A 21036-nucleotide genomic window follows, 5' to 3' on the forward strand; every position below is an offset into this window, starting at 1 on the left:
AGTTTGATGTTTTTTCTCCTTGATTTAGGCATTAAGTGGGTTTATGTTAAAATTTGTAGAGTACCTTAGAGCCTTCTGCAGTGAAAACTTCATGTATAGCCATCTTTTATAATGTCAATTTTCAAATTATCATTAATGTTAGTATTTTACAGAGTTTCTTTTAAAATGTTGAATCTGAACTGTGTGTGTGATGTTAGGAGATCATTCCTGGGCTGATTTGGCTTATCATCTAAACAAAAAGACAAGGGATGAGATAATGGATGTAACCATGTTCTCATTTTACAGTAAGGAGCTCTTGTAAAAAGCAATTGAAGAAACTTGGTCTTGTAAGAGTTAGTGCTAGTCAACTCCACGCAGATCCCACTGTCCAATACCTTATCCAGAAGGCCATTCAGGAATTCACACAAACACCAGATTTAAGTCCTTACAGATGCTTAACTGCAATGTAAGCAGGTGGTAAATGCCCTTACTGAACTGCAGCCTCTACAAATATCAGGGTCTCTGTTCTTTCTCTAGGCCACTTGTTTTGAGATGGCAGTCTGTTTGTGATAATTTTTGGGGGGTTATTTCTAAGTCAAACAATTTACCAGAAGCATTTCCAACATCATAGTTCTTCAGCACTGACAATTAAGAGATTCAGAGTAGATCTTTGCAATAGTCTGCTCATTACTATTGTATTTTTTTAAAAGTGAATGCCTCTTAAACAAGTTGTTTTTTTTGATAGGTGCCAAAAAGAATATCCTAATTTGGAATTTAAAAAAGTACTTGTGTGCAAGGACAAACAAAGAAGATTGCATATTGTCATATGACAGGTGTTTTTCTGAAACTTTGGGTGCTGCAGGCAGAGAAAAAGCAGTGTTATTGGTTTTGCTCTTGAGAAAAATGACAAAGTTTTAGGAGAGACTGAGAAACTTTCTCGTAGTTAATGCCTGGATTAGTGTGGTGTCAGAACAGTGTGGTTCCCCTGACTGTCATAAACTCATTTCAAAGTCAGTTTTTGAAATGAAATAGAGGGTATATTAAACAGCTGTACACAGCAAATATAACATCGGTTATTTTGTGGAGATTTTTTTTCTCACACTATAGGTTCAGTTTCTGGGGATGGGGGAAAAAGGGATTAGCTGACTTGGTGAAGCTGTGTTTCTTATGCCTTGGTACAACAAATTAAATGTGCAACTAAGGGAATTTTTCCCAGCTACTAGCTCTGCTTCAGTATTAGAACACTAAGCTGTATTGGGTTTAATTCATACAACAACAAATAACAAAAAAAATTATTCTGCTTATGTTTCTTGAGAGAGAATAAATGGTACAGTCCAAGTGATCTACCTTTGCCTATATAACACTTTGGTATCCATTTTTAAGCTAGTTCTGTATGCACCCTTTTTAGCAGCCAGACAGAAATAAGAAATCAAGACTATCTTCTGGGGAAGTAAACTGACTGACTGGAAATATTTCTCTTTATCACTGTTCCCAGTCAAGAGACTCAGCTAATCTGACTTAAGACTAGACACCAATTTTTAGAGTACAGTGGTAAGATGAAGATAATTATAGTCTGAGGGATTAACAATTAAATGTTCTAAATTTAATAAGCTTGCACAAATAACACAGAACAAGTCTAGATGTTTAGTCTTTTATTTTAATACATTACACATGCATCACATATGTTCAGTTTCCTGTAGAAAATTGACTTATAAAGTGATCTAATGCACACAATGGTGTTTTCCTGAAAATTCAGAATCCTGGCTATGTAGAAATGCTTCTTCTTGACTGCTGATTATTTAAATCATCTGATCAGTTAAAATTGTTTACTGGGTTGTTTGCCTTCCTGATTCAGAGCTTGGAAATGGCTGTTCTTTTCATGAATGCTTTGTTGGTTGACTCTACATTACATATGTGAAAGTAACTGCAAGCATTAGAATGAATCTTGCTAAGGCATTACCATGCACAGGACCATACCCAAATGCTCTGTTTCTCATATTTATATTCATTGAGGGCTTACTCAACTTCATTTTTTCAGTACTTGCATGTGTGAATATTTTTTCATTATTTTAATTTTATTTATGTTTTTATTTGGCTTCGCTGCAAGTTGGGAAGTCTTCCACCAGAGCTGAAGTAAATACCACAATAGCTGCCTACAAAAGTAAAAGTGCAAACATAGTTTCTGAATTTACAAATACTTAGGTGTGTGGTTATTTCAGTATCACACAGCTTCATAATGACAAACAATTTCCTTTTGTAGGGAAACAAGGTTCCAGACTATTCTATGACTTCACTGTGAATCAGGATATAAAGGAAGTGGAGAAAGGACTAAACTAAAGTATATTAGACGTTTAGTAACTTTGAGAATTAATATCCATCAGTGCTTTTTATAACCCCAAGTTTATCCATGTAACAAGAAGTAGAGCACCCCTTCATACTTTACATGTTTCACAGATGTAGTTTCCCACATAACATTTTCTCTGTCAATCCTTATCAGCACTAAATTTATGATTTGACTTTTATGTACACAAAACCTGATCTACCTTTAATTTGCTCATAGGACCTCTGATGGTTTTATTCATTAAAAAATAATCCAAGAATTTTGTACAGTTCAACCAATACATGAATTTAGAAGGTTTGCCTATCCTATAAAGGGTTGTTTTTCTCTTGAAAAAAATTGCTATTTTTTGCATATCTTCTAATTTTATTTTTTTTAAAGGTCTGAGTTAACTGTAGAAAGTATCTTCCAGAACTGGCTGGATACTTCTGGAATACCAAAGGTAAATATAAAATACCAGGTCACAGTTCTTTCTAAAGTCTTATATATAATGATTTTCTCATTATATCATTTATTTTTTAAATCACTACCTGATCTTATAACAGGTATGATATTAAATAAACAGTTTTGATGATGACTATTTTCCACATCTTTGTATGGCTTTAGCTTTTACCAGTTGCAGGTTTTTTCTTCTATAGTGGTTTCAACAAACCTGCCAAAGGGCAAATCTTACAAAATTTATCCTGTAAATCAATATTGTAGTCATATGATAAGTATACTTTATAGTATAATGATGGAGCCTACTAAATGCAAGGTCCATTGTTCACAGTTGTTGGACTATGAATTACTTGAAAGCATTACTGACAGCAGTAATTAAATGTTAAATTATTTGTACTTTGATAACTTGTGTATTTTGTAACTTGCTTATAAATCTGCTGCATAGATAACATCTATTATTGGTGTTCCAGCATTGAGACTAAGCTTTGTTTTCTGCTTTTAATGCTAAGAGGTTTTTTAATGTTTTAAGTTCTGTGAACTGAAAATGCTTAGTTGCGTCTGTGGTATGTGAAAGTGTCTGATTATTCATTTTGGACTAAAACTGGGATAAGATAAAAAGTGGTATCTGTACATTAATCTTCATAAACCCCAATTTTTTACAAAGTAATTTTTAGCATACTCTCAGGACTCGGTTTCTAACTGATTTCCCCTAAGCAGGCACCCCTAGGATGCTTGTGTTCTGGTTTCCACGTGCAAAAGTGCAGATACTTAGGCAGCATGACTGAGTGAGCATGTTTGCAGGTAGAATGGACAAAACTGGAGAGCTCTGACAGTGCTCAGAGAACCTGATCTGCACCCACACACTGTAGTTGAGCTCTTCCCTTGACAGCTTGAGAGATGTGCGGTGTCCACTGATCCCTGTATGCTGTAGAAGGCTTTTGGGAAAGATGTACTCTGAGATCAACATGCTTTGAGACTATTTCAATATGCTGTAAAATCAAGGCAGAGTTTGTTTTTTGTTGTAAAGTTATTGAAAATAAAGATAACTTTAATTAGAAGAGAGGAAAGGAAGGGATAGTATCATCATGCATCTTGATGCTCAGTCATTTCCTAGAAGAGGACCTTGATTTTAATTCTGTGTTCAACCAAGGTTTTATTTTTGGTAAAAAAATGGCACACATTGTCAAACAGCTGATTCAAGCATATGGAAGAGATTGATGTTGCATAGCTGTACCTGTAAGAGGCTGAACTGGCTCCTGAAATGTAAGACTTTTCTTGCATTTTATCTACACGTATCTTTTTGAGGATGTGCTTTATTAATGTCTGGCAATCAACTTAAAATCACAAACTAGGAAGATAGGAGCAGATTAAAGAACTGGAAATGGTTTTGACTAATGTGCAAAGCAAACTGTTCTCCTGAGTAGCACAAGTTGCTCAGAATGAATAGTAAGTAGTTTCATTATACCCTGCAAATATCTGTTGCTTGTGTAAACAAGGCATGTATCAAAAATATTTCCAAACCCAGCAGATTTGTAAGTTGTTTTAAATTTTCTTTAATGACTTCAGAGATATCCTTTGTAATTTGGTTGTTCTGTATAAAAGATGTCAACACAAATTTTGCTGATTTTGTATTCTACTTCTGAGCAGCAGCCCGCTGATGCTGACCTCTTCTCTCTCTCTCTCTCTCTCTCTCTCTCTCTCCCCCCGCCCCCCCAATAATATTGTTGATAATAAAATTGTAAATTTCTGGGAAACCTGTTCCAGTGCCTCACCACCTCACCACTCTCATAGTAAAAAACTTCCTCCTCATATCTGATCTAAAACTACAGTCTCAGTTTGAATCCATTCCCCCTTGTCCATCACTACATACTCTGTAAAATGCATTTTTCCATTTTTCTTGTAGGCTCCTTTCACATACCGGAAGGCTGAAATTAGGTCACCCTTTCTCTTTTCCAGGCTGGACAAACCCAGCTCTCTCAGCCTTTCTTCACAGGAGAGGCGCTCCGTCCCTCTAATAATCTTGGTGATCCTCCGCTGGACTCACTCCACAGGTCCACGTCCTCCCTGTGCTGGACCCCAGAGCTGGATGCAGGTTCCAGGTGGGGTCTCCCCAGAGCAGAGCAGAACAGAGGGGCAGAATCCCCTCCCTCCCCTGCTGCCCACGCTGCTCTGGATGCAGCCCAGGACACGTTTGGCTCTGTGGGCTGGGAGTGCCCATGGCTGGGTCATGTCCAGCCTCTTTCCCACCAGCACCCCCAAGTCCTTCTGGGCAGGGCTGCTCTGCATCTGCACATCCCCAGCCTGTGCTGGTACTGGGGATTGCCCCGACCCACGTGCAGCACCTGGAGCTTGGTCTTGCAAAATCTCAGGAGATTCACATGGGCCCAGTTCTTGAGCTTATCCAGGTCCCTCTGGATGGCATCCCGTCCTTCAGGTGTGTCAACAGCACCACTCAGTTTGGCGTCATCCACAAATTTGCTGGTGTGCACTTGATCCTTGTGTCTGTGTCATTAATGAAGATATTAAATAACACAGGTCCTAATACTGACCCCTGAGGGACCCCACTTGTCACTGATCTCCATTCAGACTCTGAGCCATTGACCACTACCCTCTGGATGCAACTGGCCAATCACTTTCTTATCCATCTAATAGTCCACCCATTGATTTGCTCCCTCTCCAATTTAGACAGAAGGATGTTGTGTCAAAGGCTTTACAGAAGTACAGATAAATTACATCTGTAACCTTCACCTTGTCCATTGGTGGAACTAGAGAAGGCCACTGAGTTGGTCAGGCAGGACTTGCCCTTGGTGAGGTCCTGCTGGGTGTCTCAAATCATCTCCCTGTCCCCCATGATCTTCCCAGTCGCAGACATGAAGCTGACAAGTCAGTAGTTCCTAGGATCCTCTTTTTTGCCCTTTATAAGATGATTTATACTTGTTGTCTTCATCATTTGCCAGGTTCTTATGGGAACCAACTTCCATTTTATTGGAAGAACTGGAGTTGTCATTCAGTGAATAGGAAACCTTATTTCCTTTTTGCTTTATTAAATCATTAGAGGAGCCTTTATTCCTGAAATCCAGACTGTAGAGGTTGCTTAGTAGCTCTCAATATGTTAGTAGCTACAGTGTAAGTATGACTATAATTACTCATTACAGAACTGTAAATATTGTAGATCTACCTGTGTGGTTTACAGGACCTTTAAAAGTATTTAGATTATTTCAGCAAACTAATAGCCTGGCTTATTTGATGAATCTATATGAAGGCACATAAGAACACAACTTACATGCAGATGAATTACATTATAAATTACATGCACATGAACTACAGATGAATGGCATTCTAAATAGCAGTCCAGGAATGGCACAGAATTTAGTCTCTCTCACATGGTTTAGGTGAGTGGACTAGGGTGTGTTCACAGGAAGGTTTTTGTCAGCTCCTTTGGGCACAGTCATGCGACAGGGGTACCCACTAAAACTGACTACCTTCTTTCAGTACTGAAGGAAATGAAAAGCAGCTGTTGGATATCTGCTTCAAAGATGTCCCAAAGGCATAGAAGCAGCATCCTACAACCTACACACAAGATTCAACACCTTTCTGCTTATAATCCTTGTTATACTGGTTCTGGAGTCCTAGAGCACAACACTCTTAATACTGCAGCCCCTACTCTGAGAAATTACATGACTTTTAAAATTACAAATACTTAGACTTCACTGCATTTGCAGAGGAAACCTCCTTACTGGAAAGACTATACTTTGTGATGAAATCGGGAAATGTGCATCATGCTATTCTTAAGTCCCAACATGGTTGCTTTATATCTCTCTCATACAAAAATTTTTGTATTTTATACTTGCTGTGGTGTTTCTGTGGTTTTATTTCCATGCTTTGGTGGATTTTGGACGGGAAATTCATGTTATTCACTGAGTATAAAGAAAATTCACTTCAAATGGTTCATTTATAGCAGTAGCTATCAAGGTGGTGTCAATAATTCTCTTCTGTGTTTATATTTAAATCTATCCCCTGTATGCAACTGGTACTCTTTAAAATTCAGTAACCAAACGGTCACTGATAACCAGAGTTCTTAGCCCACCCCTTAGTTCACTATCTTCACAACAGTGTCTAGCTTAGGGACACTGTAAGGGTACAAAAAGTTATGCAAAAGGTATGCACAAGGGTAAATACTTTACACTCCCCAGACTGCTGAAGCAATTTCACCATCTTCCTTGCAGTACAGGAATCTTACATTCTTTACATTTTGTATTCTTTACAGTCATAAGTCATGCCATCTGTCTAACTGAAGATCCTCTACTCCCTTACTTGTGCTTTGTTACATTTGTTATTCCAAACTCTCTCTCCAACTCTGTCCAGGGAACTGCAGATTTATAGATATAGATTATATAGATATACACAAATGCTTCTTTATACTTGCAGCTTAAAAATATTGAAACTTTAATATGTTTCAGTTTCTATTACTGTTTCACTCTTGGAAAAGTTATCTGGGCTAGTTTCCAGGCTCAGGTATATACCAGTTTCCAGGCTCAGGTATATACCAGCAGTAATCAAGAATAAATTGATGTAAGGGGGTCATATGAATAAATAAAAACGGAATTTGGCTTGCTGCCATGAAAAAGTAATTCTGCATACTACCTAACATTTTCAATTTGTTATTTTCTAAAGCATTAAAGATTAATGTTATGAAAAAGAAAGTGTGGTTACAAGCTGGCCAATTCTTTCTTACACAGAAGAGTGCCCCTGCACAATGGTTGGTTTCAGGCCTGCTGAGCAGGGTTTTGTCACACACAAAACAATAAAGAATATAAAACATTAAAAGAAAGCAGTTCTCAAATACAAGCTTTCATGAGGGCTTTTTCCTGGGGATGCATCGTGGTAGTGTTAAATAAGGTGAAGCATATTGTGTGGTTGAAAATACCTTTTACCAAATTATGCAACCTTCAGTGTGTGCTTCTGTGTCAGCACTGACTCACTGGGGGATAATGGCAACTTTTCATCCCATGCAAATAGTAGTGAGTTAATACCACTAACTTTAGACAATGAGTTAAGCTGGCAAGGAGTAGAATCAGAAGAACCAAATAGCTTTACAACTGGAAAACACCTATGAAATCATTGAAGTCCACTTCATGCCTGCTTATGATGATTTGCTTTCCTAAGTACTTTTCTATTGTTTCTTTCAGCATTTGCAGTGTTTAATTAGAATTTAAGGCTAAAAGGCTATATGCCTCTTTAGGAAGATTTTCTCAGCTCTGCACAAACCTGTCTTTGTCTTATATTGCCCAGTTACTATTACCTGGTTTTTTTATTCTACCCTACATAATTAACCTTTTAAAAATAAGCTTTAAGTCTTTCCTCCTTTTTGAACTCTATTGTACACTGTTTGACAAGTAGATCAATAAACATCAGGTAGTCTCTGCATTGCATGAACTTCTAAATGTATTTAACTCATTCCAGTTTAAATCACTTGTGCTTTTGCTTTTGAAGTGGTACGCTATTATTTACTGGTAAATTTCCAATATTGTTTCTTTCTTGCCTGTGTATTTCAGCTGGTATCTTGTGTAATAAAAAACATCTTCTCCACATTCACTCTCCAGTTCAAAAAAACAAAGGGGAAAAAAAAAAGTAGAGTGGGTGGCCTCCTCCTTCATGATTTTTAGTTTCCAATATATCCTACATTGTGGTGTACAAGTCTCAATATCACCTAATGAGTCAGGTTGAAAGGGACCACAGGGGGTCATCTGGTCCAACCTCCCAGCTCAAGCAGGGTCGACCTAGAGCACACTCCACAAGATTGCATCCAGGCAGTTCTTGAATGTCTCCAGTGAAGGAGACTCCACAACCTTTCTGGGCAGCCTGTTCCAGTGTTTGGTCACCCACACAGTAAATTTCTTCCTCGTGTTCAGATGGAACTTCCTGTGCATCAGTTTCTACCTATTGCCTCTTCTGCTATTGCTCAGCACCACCAAGGAGAGCTGGATCCATCCTCCTGGCACCCTCGCTTCAGATACACATAGACATTGATGAGGTCCTCTCTCAGTCATCTTTTCTGGAGGCTCCCTCAGCCTTTCCTCATAAGTGAGATGTTCCAGTTCCCTACCCACCTTCTTAACCTTTCTCTGGACCCACTCCAGGACCTCCATGTCTCTCTTGCCCTGAGGAGCCCAGAACTGGACACAGCACTCCAGATGTGCCTCACCAGGGCTGAGTAGAGGGGCAGGATCACCTCCCCTGACTTTCTGGCAATGTTCTTACTGATCCAGCCCACACCACCATTGGCCTTCATGGCCAGCAGGACACACTGCTGGCTCACAGCTTGTCCAGGACCCCCAGGTTCTTCTCCTCAGAGATGCTTTCCAGCTGGTTAATCATCTGGGGTTATTCCTTCCCAGGTGCAATAACACTTGAATTTGCAGACCCTGAATTTGCCTTTACTATCAGATGGTTCATCTCTGCCCATCTCTTTACCTTGTCCAGGCCCTTCTGAAGGGTTGCACAGCACTCTGGGGTACTGGCCACTGCTCCCAGCTTTGTGCACTCAGTGACCTGCTGAGGAGGCCTCTGTCCCTTGTCTGAGTCACTGATGAACCAGTTGAACAGCACTGGGCCCAGTGTTGACCCTTGGGGGACACCCCTAGTGACAGGCTCCCAACTAGACTGTGACAACAAACACAACCCTCTGCGATCTGCCATTCAGCCAGTTCTCAGTCCACCTCACTGCCCACTGACGTAGTCTGTACTTCCTGAGCTTGCTGGTGAGGTTGTTATGGCTGATGGTGTCTAAAGCCTTGCTGAAATCCAGGTAGACAACACCACTCTTCCCTCATCCATCCAGGCAGTTGTCCTGAAAGTATTAAGGTTGTTTACGCATGATTTTCCTTATGTCATGTGATCAAATAGCTTCCAGTTTTAGGATAAACACCCCAAACATCACCTCACAATTACAAAAAATTGAAAGAAGCTATAGCAATCCTGTATCCTTCTCTTAGTCTCTTTTGTTATTTTATCCTCCCAGTAAAGTTTATTTGTCATCCACTGTTCCACCAGTATTTCCTGATTAAGGTTGGAATTGCCAACAGGTATTTCAGAGTATGTACAACTCTTAGTGTATCTTGCGAGACTACTATGCCATGTTTTCTAACGGGCACTGGAGTACAGCTTCCAGTAGTTACAGCAATAAAAATTTTGCCACTTATTTTTTGCCAGTTCTTTTCTCCTATCTGCACTGCTTTTCGTGGCTGTGATAAAACAGTAGTTTAATGTCCATATACATAATAATGGACTTATTTGTAAATCACCAACATGTCTGAAAATACACAGTCAAAAGAGATCTTCTGGTGGTGAATATTATTATTAATAGTATTTCTGGTTTTGTTTGTAAATGGTTAACTCTTGGATTTGAGCAACCTGATCTAGTGGAACGTGCCACTATGGCAGGTGAGTTAGGACTATATAGTCTTTAAGGTCCTTTTCAATCCACACCATTCTGTGATTCCATGATTGTCCTATTTGAAGAAGAAATGGATTGCAAAGGAAACTCAGAGCAAAACTGTTTAAAAATTTGAACTGAAATGTAATTTTTGAAGGTTTCTAAATCAATGCAAGTAGAGTACTTCTGTGGTTTGACAAATTTTTGGAGGATGTTACAGCAGCAGTTCAAGTACTTAATACGATTTGTGATAAAGCAACATGTTGTTAAGAAGGGCCCTGGCTTTTGCCCCAGTAACAAGCTTTATAGATTTCCTGTTTCCTTTTACTAAGACAAAAGTACAGGTGAAGGGATAGCTCTACAGGAAAATGCTTCACAGGTTAAGAGTTATGGTCAATAACTAACAAACCAACCACACTGAAATATTTTTTAAAAGAATGGTCTTACTAAACTCCTGAATTATCTTTAGCACATCTTCACACAGGTTTTACAGAGGGTACCCGAACATTTTTCTTGCACTAAAATCATTGTTACTGGATCAGAATGTAAGTTAAAGATATGGATTTTAAACACTTGCTATTTCTTCTTGTTGTTTGTTATACTTTTTCTTGCAAATTTTTTTCTTGAGGTACATGACAAATACATATTGGTAGATGGCAACATTGGAACCAAGTACACAAGTGAAATGAGCATTTTTTGTTGAGATACAGTAAATTAGTAGGCATTGGCAGTGAGAATGATCTGTTAAGGACAAAAATCTCACTCAAACATAAATGATTTAGAGAAAAAACAGGAAAGGGGTATCATTTTCTTCAGTACTTAATAGAGTTTAGTAGTGAATCTGTTAGATTACTTTCAAAACTGGTGTTAAATATTAGTCCCAAGAACAAAATATTGCTGTTTAAATAATGAAGTTTGAGGCTTACTCCTTAGTTAATTTTTTACCTGAAGATAGATATTTTTGTGTATATTTTGTAAGAATGCAGAAAATGTAAGAAAATGTAACTGATGGTTGAATTATAATTTGAAGAAAGCATAGCAGCTACCTTAAGATATATGCTTATTCTTGTACATGGAAACCACACTTTGAATAATAGGCACTTCCCCTCAAGAAAATTGGTTTGTTTGTTTTTCTTTTTTTTATGTTAGCAAGGTTGCAGATTGGAAGATGAAATGATCTTTCTAAAGTTCTTAAAAATGTAATTGGGTGTAAAAATGTAATAATATAAATTATTTAATGTCTTCTGTAATGATAACAAGCACAGTAAGAAAGTTGTGGAATATGAATCACCAGTGCTGAGGCTTTTCTGAAATTATTAGTTATACTGACAAGACTGCATCTCATTTTCTTAGAAGAAGGGATTTAGAAAAATATTAAAATCTAATCAAACCATGTGTATTGTACTACAGGATACATAAAAGTTGTATGACGATAAATCAAGAGAGACTTCGTCTTTATGGTCTTGACTCTTTCAAAAATGCTTTAGGTAAAGACTATCCACCTGAAAATTCTTCTAGATAGATCATAGTATACAGAGAATTTGGTATTTTGTTTGTAACAAGCTATCAAAAAAGTTCTAAGGTCAGTTATTATTTAAATAGATTCTGAGTTGATCTAAAGAAGGTCATCAGCATAAAATGGCATTGTAATTTACTTAGCCATTCCTATAAATTGCTCCTAAGATGTGCTAAATGAGACACAACAGTGGTTTATTTTAGTTTCTAGAGTAGTTCAAGAAGTTCAAGAAAATCCCTTATATTAAAAAATGCATCATTAAAGGTCAGTAAGGACCCAAATTTATTACAGAGCTCTTCAAGATCAGGCGTGGTTTAGTCTTGCTATAATTTTAGAAGTTTTGATGTAGGTTTCTTTTGTATTGCATATGATTGCTGATTTAGAGAAAACCGAAGACATTCAAGATCCAAGTAGCATTGCTACACAGTATTGTGTGATCACATTTTAAAACTGGGTAACATGCTGCTTCGGGTGAGATTCTCACATAGCACTGAGTAACTTGGTGTCTAGGCTGAATGTATATAGTTATTTTTAAAATTTAGATTAGAAAACATTGGCCATAAAATTTTAGTGCCTCTGTTGTTCTAATTTCTAAAACTGAAGTTTTAAACAGAATTTTAGGAGTCTCCATTAATTGAATAATTAAGAAAAAAATGCTTTTGAGATTATCAGCTGGAACCCTGAGTCTACATTAAGGATGAGAAAGATGCTTTACTGGTTTTAGTTTAATGACCTTCTGAAACACTGGCTTGCCTCTCCATTTACAAGCCAGATTTTCACAAGTGTCCTGTTTTACTTTGACTACCTTTCAGTGTCATGCAGCTCAGAGGTAAAGTACTTGTAGTAGGGTAGTAAATCTGCACAATTTCAAGAAGTTGAAGTGCATTTGAAACAAATGTTCAATTTCTGAAATAATAGTGGACTGGATTCCATGTGTTTGTTCATTAGAATCTCTCTTAAGTTTAATAAATCTCAGGCAGTCATTTTCATTCCCTTTTCCTATTAACTGCACTGCTGAACACAAAAGCTGTGTTATGTGCAGAATGACTGAGCTTATCCATTCTAGAAAGGAGTTATGTTTGGTATCTAAAGAACAATAACAGTCTGCTGCCTGACTGATCAATGCTGGACCAAGTTCACATTCCCAAGTTCCCACTCTCCCACCTACGTACACAGGAGGTGGAAACATAGCAAACAGAGGGAGGACAGGCCCTCTTTTACACAGAAATACTGAACTTAGACTTGCCTAATAAGGACACAACTGCATAGCAATAAACATAAGTTTTAATTACTGCTTGTAAAAACATCTTAAGAAAAGCACAGAAGTTAGCACCAATTAATTTTTAGCTTGTTCATTGTTTTTTTTACTCAGTCAGGAAACAAACCATAAAGGTTTAAAATATTTTTCATGCTACCTTGCCAGAAATTTTTTCTGTATTAGTGTATAATTAGGAAAGAATAGCTTTTGAGATATCTGAAACCTCTCCAGCTTCAAGTTGGTTATAAGTAATTTGAGTGAATTGGAACCAGGCTATGAAATGACAAGAAGTAAAATGCTACTCTAGGAAACAACATTGGACATCTTTTTAGTTCAGAACGATAAAGAATTGGGCCTGAAATTGAGGTAGAAATCTTATTGACAGGGACAAGTTGCTATATACCCTCCAGAGTGGTCTGTGATTTTTAAAAGAACACACATTTTACTTCCTGGAAATTTACCCCAGGCTTTTACAAAATTTTGTATGTGACTGGAAGGAGTGAATATGTGGGGAAGATGTATTGCAATACATATTCTGTATGTGAAATCCATGCAGCCCTCTGTGTGCTGACCTAAAAACTGTACATTCAGGTCTAATGATTCAGTCAGAAACTCAAAGTGATCCTGAGAGTTCAAATGCTGCTGCATTTCTGTGTTTCTATCTGGCAAGACTTGAGGATGGAAGTTCTTGCTTTTGAGCCCTATGCTTTTTTTCAGACACTCTGCAGAAATGCTGGCTACTGAATATTTCTTGAGAGCAGATGGTAAATAAGTTTGTGTAACAGTCTTCATTCCATCTCCATCAGTTCATTGTATTCCACAAAGTCAGTAGGAGCAATGTTGAGATATTTCTCAGTTTACAGTACCTTCCTTATCTCCTTTTGACTTAACTATGCTTTAGAATCAGACTGAAGACAGAAATATTGATCACCCTCTTTAATCATGAGAAATAGGTGATTTTTCTAAAACTTATTCCATCTCCATAAAGAAGGAATGCTTTATATATTCTGTCTACTCCCTTCTAAGGCCAAAGAGGAATTTAAATGCTAAAATGAGAATGTCCAGAGAAAAGATAGGTTTGAGAAGTCTATTGGCTGACAGAGCTAGTATATGTTATGGTTCAGTTTATGGTTAATTGTCCTTAACATTTGGGTAAGCAGCATATCATGGCCAGAGCACTAGAGAACTTTTGTTTTGAATATGTTTCATTAGTAAAGCTGTCAGAAGTATTTTTGACTACTTCAATGGATCAGTAAAACTCAAATTTCAATACCTCTGGAAGGTGTATTTTATTTCTTCAACAAGAAATTCAACAAACAAGTGAGGTTCTATGAAGTAATATCCAGGCCTTAGCTACACACTTTCCCAGCTACTGCAAAAAATTAACTCTTGGCTGAAACTAGGACATTATCTACCCATTATTCTTTACCATTTATATCACACCCAGATCCTATACCTTCGAACTACATACACATACACAAGCACAGGTATGATTTCTGTAGTCAAGACCCATCTCTCCAAGTTGTCTATTGAGTTCATTTAGTCCATAATTGTGGGTTCTATCCATCCTAGATGTCTTCCAGGGCAGGAGAGCTGGTGTACTGTTGGGGTTGCAGTCTGCATCAGGAGCTCATGGCTGCTGGAGCAGTCCATACTCATTGTCCATGCTAGTTCTGGCGTACACTGGCAGTGTCATTCAGCAACCAATATTATACAATTCAATATTACACATTCTCCTCACCCCAAAATCAAATCCCCTTGAGGTACACATCATGTTTCCTGCTCCCTCTGCATTACTCACCAAGTGCACTCAGGTCCTTGAGCAAAAATAATCCCAAGGATGGGTTTGCCTTTGCTTGAGGCAGGACTAATCCAAACTGCATTCCCTAACACTTTTCTTGTATGAATTATGGGGACTTTATCCCTTTCTCCAGTACATGGAGGTTTTGATAGGGCAGGGACAGCCCCACTGGCAGAGCCTGGTGTGTTAATTAAACAAGGTGGCCTTAGCTAAACGTAGGGCCCAGTGGCTGAAGGCCCCCTTGATTTCAATGTGGTTTTTAACTGCACGGTTCAATCTTCCCAGAGGCTGGTGAGTGATAGGGAACATGATACAGCTGCTTGATACTGCGTTCCTTGGCCTGGTTGTCCAGGAGGTTGTTTTGGAAATGAGTCCCCTTGTCTGACTCAGTTCTCTCGGGGGTGCCAGGTCACCACAGGACTTGCTTTCCAAGGCCCAGGGTGGTGTTCCTGGCAGTGCAAGGCACAGGATACTTCTCCAGCCATCCAGTGGTTGTTTCCAAGAGCACATAGCACTTGCCTTGGCAGGCCTGCAGGAGTGTGAGGTAAGGCCTCCCCTTATTTCTGCTTTGACCACTGTCTACCGTACCACAGAGGTTTTTCTTGGCCTGCTTGATCCCAGCACATTTCACAGTTATGGACAACCTGGGATAAAGAGCCCATCCCTTCATCACAAGCCCATCTGGGTGTTGCCTCTCTTCCCTGATGGGGCATCATGGGCCCACCAAGTCAGAAATAATTCACCCTTATGGTGCCAGTCCAGCTCCTCCTGAGACATTTTAATCTTGGCAGCTCAATCCACCTGTCCATTGTTGTGATGTTCTTCAGCAGCCCAACTCTTGGGCACATGAGTTGTGCATCTCATGTACATCTCATTATGAACTTCTACAGCCAATTTCTCTATCCAGGCAGTGACATCTTGCCACAGTTCAGCAGCTCAGGTGGGTTTGTCTCTGTGATCCCAAATGGTCTTTTTTCATCCTTGCAGCCACCTCCACAGAGCATCTGACACCATCCACAAGTCAGTGTAGTCATCTCTCATTCAGCAATATCTAAAGCCAGCTAGGCAGTTTTCAGCTCTGCAACGTGACTTGATCCACTTTGTCACTCAATTGCTTCTGCGACTGTGCACAGGGCTCCATAGCTGCTTTCCGTTTTCAATGTATCCCTACAATATGCAGGAGCTGTCAGTGAAGAAAATGTATGGCTTTTCATTTTCAGGTAGCTGCCTATATTGTGGGAGCTCCTCAGCACTTCACCTTTTCCTGCTCCAATGATGAGGGTCTGAAATGTTTGTCTTCAGGACAGTTAGTGATTAGTTCCAAGATCCTTGGGCGATGGGTTCAAAAGCTCATTGTTGTCCACTTAAAATTATTTTTTCTTCTGCATCACATGATAGAGAGGGTTTACAATCTGTCTGTAATCAGGAATATGCATCTTCCAAAAACCTTCAGCACCTAGGAATGACTATGTGTTTCCTTTTTGCTAGTCAGTGACAACTGTCTTGGTTTAAGACAGTTTAAGGGGGACACTCTAAAATGAGGTAGTTTTATTCAACCCCTTTCCACCAATAAGGAGAAACAAATACGAATAGTTGTTACAAGTGAAAAAAATAATAGTTTACTAAAAAAATGAAATAACGGATAAAAAATAACAGTAATAGTCACAAGTTGGGTAGTTACAAAGTTGGTGAAATCTCATGGACTCCCCGGCAACAAAGAGAATCTCAAAATGGTGGCCTATCCCCTTCCCCAAAACAGCATGGGCAACCGCTGTAGGGAAACAGAGGGCATATGGTGGCCACGCTCCCCACCTTGGAGAGCAGGCAGCAGCTCTGTTGGCAAGTGCAGCCGGCAAACTCTGGCAGCTGGGACTCGGCTAGGGGGTAGAACTCATGGGGGCCTTGGCCTTGCTGTTGGCACAGATGGCAGTACAGCTGGCTGGGGCGCCTCTCACTCACCACTTTTTGCCTCAGCCAGACACTGCTGGTGGGCTGTGGTGGCTGCACAGAACGGGGCTGCTCTGCTCCTCTGGGCCTGAAGGCAGGTGTTGCAAAATTCCCTCGGAAACAGGTTTTGATTGTGAAATGAAGCTGCTTGACTTGCTACTGTTGCAAGTAGAGGCAAGAAAAAGCCAAGAGCAAGCTAAGCAGCCAGAGACAGGCAAAAGTGAGATTCTGCCTGAGTGCCGTGACTTTTAAACGTCCTGGGACAACCCTAGCTTCTGCCCTGTCATTCTGTTTGCCAGCCACAGGATCCTATAGAGATAGTAATAGTTTTTTGGCACAGACAGGTATGGAATGCAGTAACATTTTGGGTTACCCAGGACAGAGACATAGCTGCTGCTTTGCTAACCATGTCTGTTGGACTCTAATGATGTACATCTTGCCATTTCACTCCTAATTACTGAATTTTCTGTGCAGATCCCTTGACCTGACTTTGCTTTATAGCAAAACTAACCTTCAAGAGGATTTGGATTATCTTTGCCCCTTTCTCAAAAACTTCCTCTGCTGTGCTGCCCCATACTGCGATGCCATCAATGTACTCCAAGTGTTCTGGAGCCTCATCCTTTTCCAGTGCAGTCTGGATCGATCCATGGCAAATGGTGGGGCTGTGTTTCCGCCCCTGGGGCAGTTGATTCCAAGTGCGCAGCCCTCCAGCTGAAAGGAAACGGTGGCCTGACTAAACCTCTGCTGCTAAAGGAATGGAGAAATGCAGAGGTGTCAATGGTGTCACCACTTTGCTGCTTTGGACTCCAGTCCACACTGAAGTTCCAGCACATCCAGCACAGCAGCGCTCAGAGGTGGAGTGGCTTCATTCAGGCCCTGACAGTCCACTGTCAGTTTCCATTCTCCACTGGACCTACACACTGGCCATACAGGGCTGTTAAAGGGTGAGCAAGGCTGGCTGGCCACTCCCTGGGTCTCCATCTCACAAATCACCTCATGGCTGGGGACGCAGAGTCCCAGCTGTGCAGTTTTGCTGGCAGTGCAGTGATGTGGTAGCGATCAGTACCTGTTGTTCTTTGACCCTCAGCAGCCCCACAGCAGAAGGGTCCTCTGAGACTAGGCAAGGTATTCAGCTGTCTAATTCCCTCTGTCTCCATAGCAGCTATTCCAAAAGCCTAACCATAACCTTTTGGGTCCTTGAAAAACCATCTCCTGAGGTAATCTATGCCAAGGATCCATGCAGGTTCTGGGCTAGTCACAGTGGGGTGTTTTGCCATTCATTCCCAGCCAGGCTCACTCCAGCTTCCAGTGCAGTCAGGTATTGGGATTCCCTTGTCAACCCAGAAACAAGAGATGGATGCTACCCCGACGAATCTCAATGACATGAGGGTACATTGTGCCCTGGTGTCAACTAAAGCTTTATACCCTTGCGTGTCTGATGTGCCAGGGAATGGGATCCTCACAGTCCAACAGATATGACTGTCCCTTTCCACTAGCTGGCTGGAGTCAGGGCCCCTCTAGTCCTGGTCATGGCTCTCATTGTAAATATAAACTGATGTCCCTTCAAGAGGTCCACAAGTAACACCAGCCCTCCTATTCTGTCTGAGGGAGGATTTGCCCATTGGAAACTGGAGTGGCATTTATCCCTGAAGAACTTCCTGTGCTACTTCCTTTCAACTCACATACCTGTGCTACTAGTGCAGAGGTGGGCTTTCCATCCCACTTCCTCATGTCCTCTCTGAGGTAATTCAGGTAAAACCACAGCTTACCTCATGGTGTGTATTCTCTCTTGAGCTGAGAGGTGCTTGCTGCCAGTAGCAGAGACTCTGTTCCCATACTAGTGAGGCATGGGACATTGCCTCTCTAACTTGCTTGAGACATCTGCGTAGTAGTGAGAGCGCCTGGTGAAAAAGGAGCAAAATTTTTTAAAAAAGAGCATTTTAACACACCCTGAAAATATTATCATATTCTAGATGATATAATCTGATACATGAATTATTTATTTTACATGTTATATGAGATTATTTAGTAACAAGTAATAAGCTTATTATTTAGAGATCTCGTAGTCATGTGGTCAGAGATATTTTCTTTATCAGATTATGGATCTGATCATGCAACTAAATAAGTGGTCACAGTGACTCATCTGTACCAAGGAACTCTCTTCACAAAGCAGAGTTGCCAATGTGTATATGAAGGAAATATTTGCATAACCACTTTAAAAAAATATTCCTGACACAATATATTAAATCATGTTGCAGTGTACTGAAAGTACATCCTCAAAGTTATTGTTTCAACAGGTTTTTGTCTCTTAGAGGTAGAGATAGCTTCAGGAGGAGCAAGTTTGACTTGATGGAATTTCTCTGGAGGGATGTTACATTGAAAAATACCAGACACAGCATGCTGATCTGTGTTTATACCAGCACACTTAGATTTACAACTTTTAGATTTATGATATCAATATAAATTAGCATCTTTCCTAAAAAATTGATAATGTCAGAAAAACTTGATTTTTCAATTCAGTGGATAAAGCTGTATGCATGAAGACTGCACAGAATCAGTTGGAGAACCTGCCATTCTAACAGGAGCACGTTTTGGGCTGGATTTCTTTTTCAGTAATTTTTATGTGGTGCTGTGGTACTCTTGCAATGTGAATGTACCAGCCATCTTGTCATTTTCAGATGTAACCCACTGCCTCCTTAGTCTGTCTGCAAAGTCCTGGTAGCAGTAGTGTTTTAAAATCCTTGCAATTTTTTCCCAGTCAAACATTTCAAGCAATATTTAATCATCCAGTGAGCTACCAAATAAAATACTTTTCTGTATTTTCTTTTTTAACAGAAGATTAGAAGTCACATTTTTCCTGCTGAAACAATTTTCAGGTCACACAGATTATTGTGAGAAAATGTATTATTCATTTACAAGTAAACCAATCTCCTAATTTAAACTATTGTCCTTTTTTCCCCCTATAAATGATCCTCTTTATTCCCCTTTAAATTATCTTTTTCTGATGTCTGAGAAAGTAGTCTGTGCCATTCTAGTATGGTAGAATGAAACTGATGGGGGGAATCTGTATTTTGTTTTCTGTTCAATGGAAATGTGTAGAAAGGTACAAAACTGACAATTTGTGTACTGGTGAAGTTAGGTATATTTTGTAGGAGAAAATTACTTCTCTCCAGATTTGCTGGTGTCTATGTAGATCTAAACATACAAATGTTGAGGTTGTATGTGTGATGTAAAATTCAGTAATTTAGATTCTAGAAATGAGAGGTTGGAAAATGACTTGACTGCATTGGTTGTCAATTTCCTCTACTTTGCAGGAGCTCTTCTGAAGTTCATTTACAGTAAAGATTTTTATTCCCGCGTTTTCCATTTTTTCTTTTTGCCTTCCATTATCTGAGGACTGTTGGAAAGCCAACAAAATGGTATACATTCAATGTTCACCTTAGGTAAAACTACCTTCTTAGTTTATCAGTACTGGTTGTTTTTGCATAAGAGTAGCACAGAGGAGTTGAAGTTACAGGCAAAGTATGTAAAGTTCATGATTATAGTTTTTCACTGAGTTATGAAATACCATTAGTAGCCATCACAGCCAGAACAATTTAAAAACAGTTTGTTTCAATGTAAAATGCAAGAGGTGTTTGCTGCAAAAATACTCTCTGGTTTTCTAGGCTATGTATGATTCTGCATGTTCATTGTACACTTGGGATCTGGTCTGACCTAAGTAAGAGCTGGTGTAAATCATTGCCCAAATCCAGCATATTTGGTCTGTATTTACCCAATTTGTAGAAAGTGCTACCTCCTCCCCCATATTTTCAAAATTCAGTTCTATTTAATCCTGCTGCTGCAAGAATGAGGGATCCTAACATGATTTGACATGTACGCTTGTTCCCCATCAGATCTGTTTATAGGACAGATCCATTAGCAGTCTCTGAAAGACAGTCTTCCCAAGAAGGACATGCAGGATGGAGTAATTTCTAAATTTCTATTGTGAAGTGATTCAAGTATGACAGCCAGTGTCATGGACAGCAAATAGGAGTGTTGATGGAGGGTAATGTAGTAATTTTCATTCCCATTTTAAATTGGGTGTGACTTCACCCTTTTATCTGGTGTAAGTAAGCTTTTCGAGTATGGAGGGATACAGTAGGAGACAAAATGTTCTTAAAGCATCCTTCCTCCTCTCCTTTTCTTTGCCTTGTTCCCTCTTCTTTCACGGCTCCCCTTTTCTTTTCCTCTAACTCCTCTCCCTCTTACCTGCTCTCTCCCCCTCCCAGCAAAAGTTCTTGCTCTGGTTATGAACTCAATCTTATTGACACACCAATAAGCAGAG

The 21036-nt window shown here is 39.5% G+C and overlaps 1 protein-coding gene across 6 annotated transcripts in view; it reads left to right on the forward strand.

The window, feature by feature from the left end:
• AOPEP (aminopeptidase O (putative)) overlaps positions 1 to 21036 on the forward strand; it is a 175532-nt gene that overhangs the window by 79284 nt on the left and 75212 nt on the right. For 5 of the 6 annotated variants that reach the window (XR_010031312.1, XM_063181029.1, XM_063181033.1 and 2 more), the window contains one exon: positions 2699 to 2759. The exons of the other annotated variant lie outside the window; for it this stretch is intronic. Coding sequence is in view for 4 of the 5 variants with exons in the window: in XM_063181029.1 (XP_063037099.1) it covers positions 2699 to 2759 (61 nt within the window). In the remaining variant the exon portion in view is untranslated. The remainder of the gene's footprint in view (positions 1 to 2698; positions 2760 to 21036) is intronic. 6 annotated transcript variants of the gene reach the window in all.

Source organism: Melospiza melodia, chromosome Z (assembly GCF_035770615.1).
Source record: "Melospiza melodia melodia isolate bMelMel2 chromosome Z, bMelMel2.pri, whole genome shotgun sequence".
Classification (NCBI taxonomy): domain Eukaryota; kingdom Metazoa; phylum Chordata; class Aves; order Passeriformes; family Passerellidae; genus Melospiza; species Melospiza melodia.